We start from the raw sequence: 12,638 nt of genomic DNA on the forward strand, positions 1-12,638 counted from the left end.
TAATTTTCAAGAGACTGGAATGCAGACTTATAATCTAAGGGAAACCTGCAAACTATTGGTTCTCTCTTCAATGAATTGCTCTAATACAGGGACAAATAGTAAACTGATTAGATGACACATCTGGGCAATCTTGCTCTCACTCATCTAGCAGCAATGAAGGGAACAAGCTTTATATAGGGTAGGGTCAGGCTGTGCATGTATTTGCTGAAAACAAACAAAACTATAAAAGCAGTGTGTAAAAATGTCTTTCTACTGCAGTAGTTTAAGAAGGAAAATCCTCTCTAACAAACTTTTACATCTTAAGTACATGCAATTCCTGTTGGAATTTCAATTTATTCAAAGTAGAAAGGTTTTCAGTGTTTCAGACAAGAGTTATGTCTGAAAGCATTCATAGTTCATGTACCATAGTAAGTCATAGTGCTTTCAACAGAATCTCAAGTACACTTAGTTAGAATTACTAGTTAATTGCAGTTGCAGATTAACAGCATGAATCTAGCCTTAGTTTCACATGTTTGGGATTATGATCAACTTAAGCTCTGTATTGTCCCCTGTGACACTTTCAAGCAAAAGACTATGGAAATTGAGTGGTCTAGGCCCTGCTTTGTTTCACCTCTTTAATTAGGCAAGTTGATGCATCACACACAGACAGCCATGCTCAAATACACAAAGATACCTTAGAAACCATTTTTTTTTGTTTAGGGTGATGGAAAGCTTTGTAGAAAAACCGAACCCTCAAGAGCAGTTAAGGGACAAATTCCAACCCTTGCTGAACATTTTGAGCAATAACTCAAATATTTTAATTTTGTAACTCACTTTACCCACGCAGAGCATCTGCATGCTAGTACTTTATTGCTCAGTATCTTAAACTTCTGTATACACACCATTTTTGATCTCTTGATTTGCTGATACAAAAGTTAGTCAAATGATTAGATACTTTTTAAAAAAAGAATACCTTTTTCAATCTGGTGGGATTTTTTGGGGCATTTGGGAGGTAGGTGGGCTATAGGAGGAGCCCTTGCTGCCATCCTCAACATCCCCAGTGTGTTGCACCCTAGTTAATAATATCCACTTAAGTATAATGACAGATCACAATCCAGATCAGCCCCATCTTGCATTCTGCAACTGTAGCAGTTTTGCAAGATACTCTTCTGGTGACCTTTTTATTTTTAGGATAGTATTATTATTATTATTATTATTAATTACGTTTATATCCCGCTCTTCCTCCAAGGAGCCCAGAGCGGTGTACTACATAAGTTTCTCTTCACAACAACCCTGTGAGGTAGGTTAGGCTGAGAAAGAAGTGACAGGCCCAGAGTCACCCAGCTAGTATCATGGCTGAATGGGGATTTGAATTCGGGTCTCCCCAGTCCTAGTCTTGCACTCTAACCACTACATCACACTGGCTCTCACACTTACCTCACCTTTTGTTCTTTAAATAAAAACCTTACATGGCCCTCCTCTGCCATTGGCATATAAATACAGGTGGCCTTTGTTGTTTGTGGGAGTTTATTCGCCTATAACTATGTGTATGGAAACTGAATAAAGGAATCTTACCCTATGGGAATCTAGGGGATAAGTTCCTATACACACACAAAACCCCCAATAAAGTGCAAGAGGTGGGGTGGGGGGAGAAATAAGAGTAGAATGAACAGTACCTTGCTCTCCAGGGCTACAGAAATGTCCTCTTCCCCCAAACGGGCTGAATTTGACAAATATTCACCCCCCAAAAATTAAAAAGAACAAACAGAAGAGCCTCAAAAATGACTCTGTGTTGGCTGGAAGGGGCACTGGAAGTCTTATCTAGGTTATTTCCAGCCACTCGTCAACTGCAAATTGGTGAATTTTATCCTATTTTTGTACCACGGATTTAAAAAATCAGTTCTAACATATCCAGATATATGAAGCCATGGGTAATGAGGGCCACCTGTATGAGCTTTTGTGGGTATACTGGTTAAAAGAAAACAGAAAAACAGGTTGCTCATCTGTAGTATGATCTGGTAGAGATCTGTCAACATCCATAAGAATGGGTAATACGCCTGCACAGGGCCCTTGCAGTAGAATGTTGCAGCTCGTTGAGGTGACCAAGCCCCGCCCCCACGCCTACAGCATGACATATTCTTCAGTTCTTGGACAACTGCTGTGGAGGATGATCATCCAGTATCAGGTGAGTTCATCATAGGAGAATAGCATGCACACTCAGTACATACATAGCATAGGACTACTGCAGAGGGGTCGTCCGGGAGGGTCTTATGGATGTCGACAGACCTCTACAGGTGAACAGCCTGTTTATCAGGATCAAGATCTGTCGAGATCCCTAAGAATGGGTGTTTAGCTAGCTCCCCAGAGAAGGAGGGTGCAGTAGTAGCTATTGTAACATCTGCTTTAAAACACTTCTCCCAAAGCTTGCCTCAGCATCAGAGCACACATCTATGGCGCAATGCTTGACAAAAGGTAACTTGGGACCAAGTTGCAGCTTTACAGATGTCTGTGAAGGCTATCCCCGATAGGTGTGCAGCTGAAGAAGTGTAGGCATGGGTAGAGTGGGCCTTGATTTATCCAGGCGGTGGCATGTTCTGTGACTTGTAGGTCAGCATAATAAGTTCAACTAGCCATCTGGACATTCTTTGGAAATGCAGGAGCTGCTCACAGAGCCCTTGTAAGCTACAAAAAAGGCGCTTGGTGGATCTAAAGTCCTTAGTGCAGTCCAGATAATATAAAAGTGCACATTCAAGGACTGCATTGCAAGTTCTAAAGGCGTAGATGGATCCCTGAAGAACATAGGGAGAACAATGTCCTGGTTGAGGTGGAAGTCGGACACTACCTTGGGTAAAAAGTCTGGGTCTATATGCATAACACTTTATCAGGATAGATTCTGGTGTATGACGAATCGGTCCGCAATGCTGTCAATTCACTAACGCATTTGGCCACAGTTATGGCAAGCAAGAAGGCAGTCTTCAAAGACAAATGGGGCTTTGGTTAACACTGAAAGGACCAAGGATATACTCCATGGTTTGACCAGTGTGCGAATGGGTCGATAACAAATTCATGAGGCCTTCCAGGAAAGTCTTAATATCTGGGTGTGAAAAGAGAGTCTTCCCATCACAGCCCGAATGCTTTGAAGAGAGTGCTGCTAGATGCACCTTTAAAGATACATTAGCCAACCCATGTGATTTTAAATTGGTCAAGTAGAGGAGCACATCCTTGATTGTGGCTTGTCTTGGATGAAACCTATGCATCCTTGCATAAGCTTTGAAATGAAGCCACTTACTAAGATAATTGCATCTGGTGGAAGACTTCCTTTGGTTAAGTAAAATTTTATTCAAGAGCCGATTCGCCATGCTGTTAGGCAGAGTGTGAGAATGTCTGGATGCAATATGCTGCATTGTCCAGTGCTAAGAGATCTACCTCTTGTGGTAGCCTGTGGTAATGGTTCCCTGACCATTTGAATACCTGTGGAAATCATGGCTGTCTTGGCCACAATGGAGTAACCAGAATACCTGATGTTGGGGCATTTAGAAGGCTGATCAGTGGCCGTGGAGGAAACATATACGGGATCTCTTGCTGCCAATCCAGTTGGAAGGCATGCCCTAGTGATCATGGCTTGTTACCTGCCCTGGAGCAAAAACAAATGCACTATGTGTTCTCTGAGGTGGCAAAGAGATCTATAGTTGGCCGTATCCAACTCGTGAAGAAAGGTGCAGTGTATTCTGTCTTGATTTCCCACTCGTGCTATTATTGTAATGGGAAAACTCAAAAGCCATCCGCCAAAATGTTGTCCAGGCCCTTTATGTGTATGGCAGTCAGACAGACTTGATGCTGGATACACCAATGCCATAATTGTAGGCTGAGCGCACAAAGACTTCAAGACACTGTCCCTCCCTGAAGGTTGAAGTAGGCCAAGGCAGTGGTATTGTCTAACTGCACTTGTACAGGTTTCCCCTGTAGAAGTGGTAGGAAGGCTTTCATTGCTTTGAAGACAGCCAGAAGCTCCAGGAAATTGATATGTAATTGTGTTTGTTCAAGGGTCCACTTGCCCTGAATCTGATGTGCTCTGCAGTGGGACCCCCAGCCTAGCAGCGAGGCATCTGTTGCTAACCAGATAGGAGTCATTTGAAAAGGAATCCCTTCCAGCAGATTTCTGCCCATCAACCACCAGGTAAATGAGTGTAGAATTTGATCTGGGGTCACTAGACGTAGATCTTGACAATTCACATTCGGGCGCAAGACCAACAGAAAGCAAAATAGCAACTTGCGCATCTTTAACTGGGCATATCGCACCACTGTGTTGCAGGACGCCATAAGACCTAGGCATTTTTTAAATGAGTCAGGCTAGTTGAGATGGATGCTGCTGGAAAAGGAGAACCCGGTCCCTGACGCACTGGAAGCATTCCCAAGGTAAGTACACCTTCCTGGCTTCCATGTCTAGGACTGCTCTAATGTAGTTGATAACACGAACTGGTTCCAGTTTGAATTTTTCCAATTGACTTGCATCCCCAAGTCTTGAAGGAGAGATAGTAAATATTTTGTCTGAGGACCTAACTTCTCTATCTTTGGAAGTCAGAAGCCAGTTGTCCAGATAAGGATAGACCAATATACCCTGGGTCCACAGGTAAGCTACCACTGCATCCATACATTTTGTAAATACCCTAGGGGTGGTAGCAAGCCCGAAGGGTAAGATTGAGTATTGGTATGCTTGATTTCCTACTATGGACCTCAGATATTTTCTGTGCCGTGCCCTGATGCCAATGTGGAAATAAGTGTCTTTGAGATCCAGTGTCACAAGCCAGTTCGCTTGGTATAGAAGAGGTAGGATCTCTTTTAACGCTATCATGTGGAATTTTCACACATGGACAAATTTGTTCAGGTGGTATAGATCCATGATGCCATCCCTCTTTGGGATCAAGAAGTAACAGGAGTAAAGCCCCTCCCACCTATGCACCCACTGTACCAGGGCAATCACCTCTTTGGCTAATAGCTCCTTCAATAACGCCTGGGAGGGTTGAGTGAACCTCATCTCTGTATATTTCAGGGTTGTTCTGATTTCTGTGGCATAGCCTGAAGTACATATCCATATGTACATCTGAGTCTCAATGGTAACTTTTTCTTGTGGTGCTAGAATAGGTAGAGTCTGAGACCCCATATCCATGCTTTTGAAAACAGTCTGAGTGATTGTATTCACCAAGTGCTTTATAGGTGGCTAGGCGACCGTCTGCGTTGCAACAGAAAAACTTTGTACAAAAGAATCGGGGTTTTACCGGTAAGGCTGGGCCATCACCTTGAGCAAGAGATTGAACAGTCCGAACCGGAGTCATAGCAGATGCCAGAGGCAAGTAAGACTTTGGTTGCGAGGATCACCAGGGTTGGTCCTCTTGAAAATTATAAGGTAAGCCAGGGGACCTGGTCCCCAGAGTCGCTGATACAAGAGTCGCCCCTGCAGCTGACAAATGTGCAAAACCACACGAATGCCATCAAGATGCATTCATACCTGCCAAATGGGCAGCAGACAGCACACAGTGCTGGAGTGTGTTGGTCAAATGATTGAGCCATAACCGATTCCTTTGGAGTTCCCAAACTGGAAGATTGTAGAGGGAAACCTTTAAATGTTGAAGGAGTGCTTGACTCAGAATCCAGTATGGAAAGCAAGGTGCAGGCAGTGGTAGGATCCAATAACACCTCCCTGTCCTCTTCTTCAACATGAAATGTCAGTATCGGGGCTTGGCATTGTGGAGTCACCAATCTCAATGCCGACAACACTGGAGTATTTAAAAATCATGGAAATCAGAACTTGCATAGTCAGTGTCGATGGAGACGTGTCGGTACCGATGGAGGCTTTCGATGTCGACTAGGTGTCGATGGGGCTGAATTGTTGACTGGAGTAGGGGCTGGAGACAGAGAACGAGCCCTTGACGTCAACAGTCTTGGTGTCGAAGAGTGTAAGCATTATCTCAGATGCTGGTTGCGTCTCCTTCCTCGATGAAGTTTTCAATGTCGAGCGGTGGTAGTCATTCTTGACTGTTGGCACTGAGGATTTCAAAGGCAAGCTTTGCAGACCTGACAGGGATGGCGTTCTTTCTTTTGTCAAGTCCACAGTCTTTGACTTCTTAGGTCGTGGAGAAGATGAACGAGAAGATGATCTCGAATGCTTTTCCTTCGACTTTGAATGTCCTGATGTCAAAGTAGGAGTCGACTTCGAAGGAGCTTTTAGGCTTTTAACAGCAGTCAATCTCGATGGCTGTAACAATTTCGAGGAAGTCGGCTTAGGAGTCTTTAGAAGCCGATGTTGAAGTTGTAGGGCGGGGTTCTCCTGGCACTGAAGGGCTTAACACTTCAACATAAATGGCAGTGCAAAGCCTGATGTTTCCAAGTCTGCTTAGAAAATGACAAGTATATCTTGCAAGGGGAAACATTGTGCTCCTCTCCTAAGCAAATCAGACATAGATCGTGGAGGTCTTTCGAGGGAAGCTTGGCATTACAGCCCACACACCTCTTGAAAGTCTGTTTCTCCTCAGCCATGTTAGGGATATCCAAAATCATAATTTAAATCCATTCAAATGTTGTATTAATGCCGATGAAGTCCGGAAGCCGTTCCTAAGACAATACTGAAAATAACAGTCCATTAAAAAAAAAAAAAAAAGATGAACTCACATGAAGAACTTTAACTGACGAGGAACAACAGCCCGAGGACTGAACACAATGGTGTTCGGAAAAGAACTGAAGAACATGGCGCCTGGCCCGCCTTTAAATAGCATGCTGTAGGCATGGGGTGGGGCTTGTTCGCCTCAACGAGCTGCGGTATCCTACTGCGAGGATCCTGTGCAGGCACATTACCCATTCTTATGGATTTCGATGGATCTTGATCCAGATCAAAGGATCAATAGAACAGATGACTACATGATGTGGATATATGAGATACATAAATAGTGCATGATAAGAACATAAGAACAGCCCTGCTGGATCAGGTCCAAGGCCCATCTAGTACAGCATCCTGTTTCACAAAGTGGCCCACCAGATGCCGCTGGAAGCCACAGGCAGGAGTTGAGGGCATGCCCTCTCGCCTGCTGTTACTCCCCTGCAAATGGTACTCAGAGGCATGCTTGCCTTTGAGGCTGGAGGTGGCCTTTAGCCCTCCAACTAGTAGCTGATGACAGACCTCTCCTCCACGAAGTTATACAAACCCCTCTTAAAGCCATCCAGGTTGTCTGCTGTCACCACATCTCATGGCACAGAATGCCACATGTTGATTATGTGTTGTGTGAAAAAGTACTTCCGTTTGTTGGTCCTAGATTTCCCAGCAATCAATTTCATGGGATGACCCCTGGTTCTAGTGTTATGGGAGAGGGAGAAGAATTCCTCTCTATCCACTTTCTCCACACCATGCATGATTTTATAGACCTCTATCATGTCTCCCCGTAGTCGTCTTTTTTCTAAACTAAATAGCCCCAGATGTTGTAGCCTTGCCTCATAAGAAAGGTGCTCTAGGCCCCTGATCATCTTGGTTGCCCTCATCTGCACCTCTTCCAGTACTACAATGTCCTTTTTTAGATGTGGTGACCAGAACTGTACGCAGTACTCCAGGTGTGGCCGCACCATAGTTTTGTATAAGGGTATTATCATATTAGCCGTTTTATTTTCAATCCCCTTCCTAATGATCCCTAGCATGGAATTGACCTTTTTCACAGCTGCCGCATATTGAGTCGACACTTTCAACGAGCTGTCCACCACGACCCCAAGATCCCTCTCCTGGTCAGTCACCAACAGTTCAGATCCCATCAACGTATACTTGAAGTTGGGGTATAGTTTGTTTCATGACATATATTGAGGGTTAAGGGGAAGGGGGGTGAATCGCAGCTTCTGTTTTTATTGCCAGAAACTGACTAATCTCAGGAGTAAATATCTTCTGTAAATTATTGTTATTGTTAGTGTTGCTCTGGGTGGTTATTGTTAACCCGCCCAGAGACGGAAGTTTGGGGCGGTGTACAAATCTGATTAATTAATTAATTAAGCAAGCTTGTATACTTGGCCACCAACTTAAGATACTCACATCAAGGATCTGTCCCCTATTCAGTAACCCTAAAAGGCTAAGGGTAGCATCCAGCCTCATCTTACACGAGTAATACATGCTCGTCATTGTGTGAAGAAATTTACCTCAGTGAATTCCAGATGAATTACTGCAGTAGACTAGAGCAGGGTTTCTCAATGTTGGGTCCTCAGATGTTATTGGACTTCAGGTCCCAAAATCCCCAGCCCCAGTGGCCTTTGGTTGGGGATTATGGGAGTTGAAGTCCAATAACATCTAGGGACCCAATGTTGAGAATCCCTGGACTAGAGCAGCATGTTGCAATTGTTGCACCAGCCTGTATATATGCAATGAGGAATTTCCTTGTGCAAAATGCAGTCGCACAACTTTGCAGAGTACAGCAACTGCAAGAAGTCCCTTTTTAAGTGTCACTGCAAATGCTACCCCAAAATGATAATCCAACCCTACATAAAGAAGAAAAATTCTGGTTATGATTTCTAACTTTGCAGTTTATTTTTTTTTTCCTTTTAAAAAGCTTTTTGGCACTACATTGGTCTGTAAAGAAGTGACAATCTTTAACACATGATATCCCTTTCTAGTTTCTCCTTAGAATAGATATAAAGTCTGAACCAAAGTATGAATAAAGCTAATAGAAAATAAACAACTTAATTTTAAAAACTCTCTTTACATTTTATCAAGATAAAATAAAACACAGTTCCCCTTAAAAATAGGGTAATAAAATAGATGACATTTGTATCACTCTTGTGATACTGGTAAAAACTATATTTTATATCTATATACAAATGATACAGTTAAAAACAGTTTTAAATAATCTCTTATCTAAACATGTTGCAATAAGATTTTAATCCAGGACCTGATTTCTTTGTATCTTCTTAATTAAACTTCATTTTTTCTGCTGAATAAAATTCATGTTCAAGTGTGGATGTCCTTGAGACAGAAGTGAAAATCGCTGGTTGTTCTGCATCAGTAAGCCAGCTGAAAGAAAATAGGTTACAGCAACTTTAGCAAGTGTTACCTAAATCCACTATATTTAACAAATTGTAAAGCTTGTTTTAAACTTCCTGCATTTCAGGAGCAGGAAGGAAAGTTGTTGGAAGGGAAATAGATTTGAGACACACAGGTATATTTGTTGGGAATGGCTTCATTGTAGAAAAACTGGCTTCAATCTGATTCTTAGAAGTTCCATCTTAAATAGTTGGTGGTTTAATAGAGAATATTGTCTCAGATATGGTGAGAAGCCATGCATTAGACTTCCAGTGTAAACAATACTTGCAGAAATACAGTCACACTACTATAATTAGTAGAGTAAAAGTATTAGAGGAATCATTTCATCTAATATCAAACGCTACACCCTTTTAAAAGAGTGGATAGTACACCAACTGCAAAGAAAGAAAATATTTGCTATATAAATGGGAAATTGAGGTAAACATCATTCCTTTTGTAAAGGCTGCAAGAGTTCTGAATATACAGTCTAATACAGACCTCATGGTTTCAACATTTACTGCCAAAACAAATTAACCCTGAAGGACAATTTAATCCTCTTTAGTTTTGAACTTTATTCCAGGAACCTAAAGGAGGCAAGTAACGTTTAGATAACTGCTCAGCAAGTCATTCCCTAACAGCAGGATCCAAGATTGCCTATTCAGAATTCCACTGCACTCAAACGTTCTAAGCATTATGAGGGTTTTTTTATTTAATATTTTTTGACATTTTGTATTTTACATACATCTTTCCCCATCCCCCCCACATCCCTTCTCCCCCACCCACCCCGAGCCCGACCCCAACCTTCCCTCCCCTAACCACCCTTTCCATGCTACGCTGGCTGGAGGGAGGTGGGGAAAGAAAGGAGAGATAGGGGAAAGAGAGAGAAGAAGAGGAGGAGCAGTAGGGGAGGGAGAGAAGGAGATACACACTGTTGCACCAACAGATGTAGGTAAATCAGAAAGGGTGTTTTGAGTGGGTTTTTTCCCTTCTAATTATTCTAAGAATAGTTTAATAACGTTTTCCCAGATTTCTGACCATTTATGCAGTTTATTTACTTTTATGAGGGCCCATTTTTCATGTGACACTAACTCGAGCAAGTCATGCACCCGTTCCTCACTCATAGGAGGAGTGGGAGATTTCCATCACCGCAGTATTAATCTCTTGGCTACCAGTCAGCTTCTCCATAGCCATTGTTTAGGACCTGATTTCAGTCCCCACTCTGTTGGGATAAGCCCCAGTACTGCATTCAGATCCTTCAGTGCAAGGGATGTGCAAACTATGGTTTTTATCTCATTGATTCCAGTTGTGGGCTAAGTGACTTAATGGCTGCACATCAAAATCAGTGAAAAAAATAGGAGAAAGGTGGCAAAGGTGCTTCATATATTTGTAGCTTTAGTACCTTGAGGGTAGAAAGGTTTGTTCAATGGATAGCTGGCATTTCCCTGCTGCAGGTAGTTTGGAGACATATTGTAAGGCCATGCCCCTCGAAGAAGAGGAAAATGGGCAGGGGCTCCATGGTCCCAAGGAACAGGAGGAGGAGGGGGGTTTGCTTTACCAAACTGTCCTTGGAAGCCCTGATCTAAATTTTCATTCACAAAGAAAAAGAAATGTTGTTGATGAAATTACCAATCCTTTGCAACATAACATGTGCATCAATAAGTAACAGCATCTATAGTTTAAACTATTAAAGTGTTTAATTTTCCATGATAAGCCCTATCCTGCTTGATATTCTTGTTTTGCCAAAAATCATTACTTTTCAATACACACTATACAAACTCATACATGATTCAGAATAGGTCCAGAGTAAGCAAAATGCATTGTGAACTATTATCACACAGAAGTAGTTTCATGTAGAGAAGGCTGAGCATAATTGCTGCATGGAGAGGAAGTATTGAAAACATCTATTTGACTGATTACATAAAGGAATGGAACTTTCTTTCAATCATTTTGGGTGGGGAAAATACATTTATAAAAAGAAAACAAAGCTACAAATCAGTATGTAAAAAATGAGTTGGATCTAAAGAACTGTGAGTGGAAGTAGCCTTTACCACTTTTCTGCAACAGCTCCCACAATGCTGTAATAGATAGGTTCTACTGCAGTTCTTATGCTCCCACTTGGATTTAATTTCACTCTTTTCACACAGTACTATAATTAGAAGTGTAAAACACCTCGAGCCTCTTCTCATGATCATCAAGAAGGGCTAGAGGGCAATCTGTGGGGAAGGCAAGTTAAACTTATCTTCCCCACAGACAATCGAGCTGGTGTTGCTGGGCATGCGCCCAGACTATTCCCCGTGCACCAAGGCAGCAGGGAGAGTCAGGGGCCGGGATGTGTCATCAATGCAATGATGCACCGCATGAGTGTGCGGTGCATCGTGGGGATCCCCCCTCTCCAGGCTCCCAGCAATATTCAAAGGTGGATACATAGCCACAAGGTTGTTGCCGGGATTGGGCCCGATCCCAGCAGTTCACATGTGCACGCACAACTGGGCTGGGTTCCCTCAGCCCGGTTTCGCACGCGCTTGTGAATAGCCTCCTCTTCTATAAACAGAACCACCATTCTTCATGGGGAAAGGCATCTTTCCAAGCTAATCTAATTATTCATGAGTTATATAGATGTTCTAGCACTTGTATATTTAAAGGTGAAGTGTAAAAACTATATTCTACTATTATAAACCCTGAACATTCTATTGGCCATAAAAATCTATCTACTCTGCCTGAAATCTGGAATGGAGTAACTAGGTTGACAAGCAACACTTTCTCCCCAAACCTGGCATAAATCTCGAGAAATGACCAAGATACAAGAGTTTGAAAACCTATTCTCTGGAAGCTGGGGAAACAAACTTAAAAACAACAATGAAGTACAGGAGAACCTTGATATTCACAGGGATTCCATTCTGCAGATGCACCATGCATACGGAAATCACAACTATCGAAGCGTTGTTTCAATGGGGAATCAGAGGTTGAGTTCCCGGTCGTCATGAAAATGCGAAATAAATGCCGGTTTTCAGCCAAATTGGGTGGGGGGCGGGGGAAGCTTCTTAGCATGCTTTGCTGCTCCCATGCATTGTGCTGTGCCTCCAGAATGCCCAAAAATCACCATGGGTTTTTTAAAAACAACAACACGGGAGCAGTTTTGTAGTTCCGAGAAATGAAATGGCAGCTGGAAATGACCTCTGTGGTCATTTCCAGCCACCTCCGACCCATGGATTAGTAATTAGGTATTTATTAATACCTAATTAGGTTTAATTAGGCATTAGTAATTAGGTGACAATTGCTACTATCTGTCCAAATTTGGTGCAGATCAATTAAGAAATTATCAAGATTCAGCAGTTCAAAACGTTATCCTGAAGAAACCAGGGGGTGGGGGGGAATTGAAAGCATATAGTACAAATCATAGCTTTTAATAACCAAGTCCACTTGTCATTTCTAAGTTTCTCTGAAACACTATTTGTAAAAGGTGAAAAGAATACAGGAGAACATTGATATTCGCAGGGGTTCCATTCCGGGCTGCAGCTGCGGATATGGAAACTGTGAATATTGAGTCACTGGGGCTATGGGATCGCAGGGGTTAGGTTCTTGGTCTGCTGAAAATGGCCAAAAATAAGCTGAATTT

At 42.5% G+C, this 12,638-nt stretch overlaps 1 protein-coding gene across 2 annotated transcripts in view; it reads right to left on the bottom strand.

Moving 5' to 3' along the window:
- Positions 1-8,505: 8,505 nt before the first annotated feature.
- The window catches only part of TUT4 (terminal uridylyl transferase 4), an 82,885-nt gene continuing 78,752 nt past the window's right edge, over positions 8,506-12,638 (bottom strand). For both annotated transcript variants that reach the window (XM_053246543.1, XM_053246544.1), the window contains 2 exons: positions 10,422-10,601; positions 8,506-9,013 (listed from right to left, as the gene is read on the bottom strand). In XM_053246543.1, coding sequence (XP_053102518.1) covers positions 8,922-9,013; positions 10,422-10,601 — 272 coding nt within the window. In that variant the 3' untranslated portion in view covers positions 8,506-8,921. The remainder of the gene's footprint in view (positions 9,014-10,421; positions 10,602-12,638) is intronic.

This window comes from Hemicordylus capensis, chromosome 4 (assembly GCF_027244095.1).
Source record: "Hemicordylus capensis ecotype Gifberg chromosome 4, rHemCap1.1.pri, whole genome shotgun sequence".
Lineage (NCBI taxonomy): Eukaryota > Metazoa > Chordata > Lepidosauria > Squamata > Cordylidae > Hemicordylus > Hemicordylus capensis.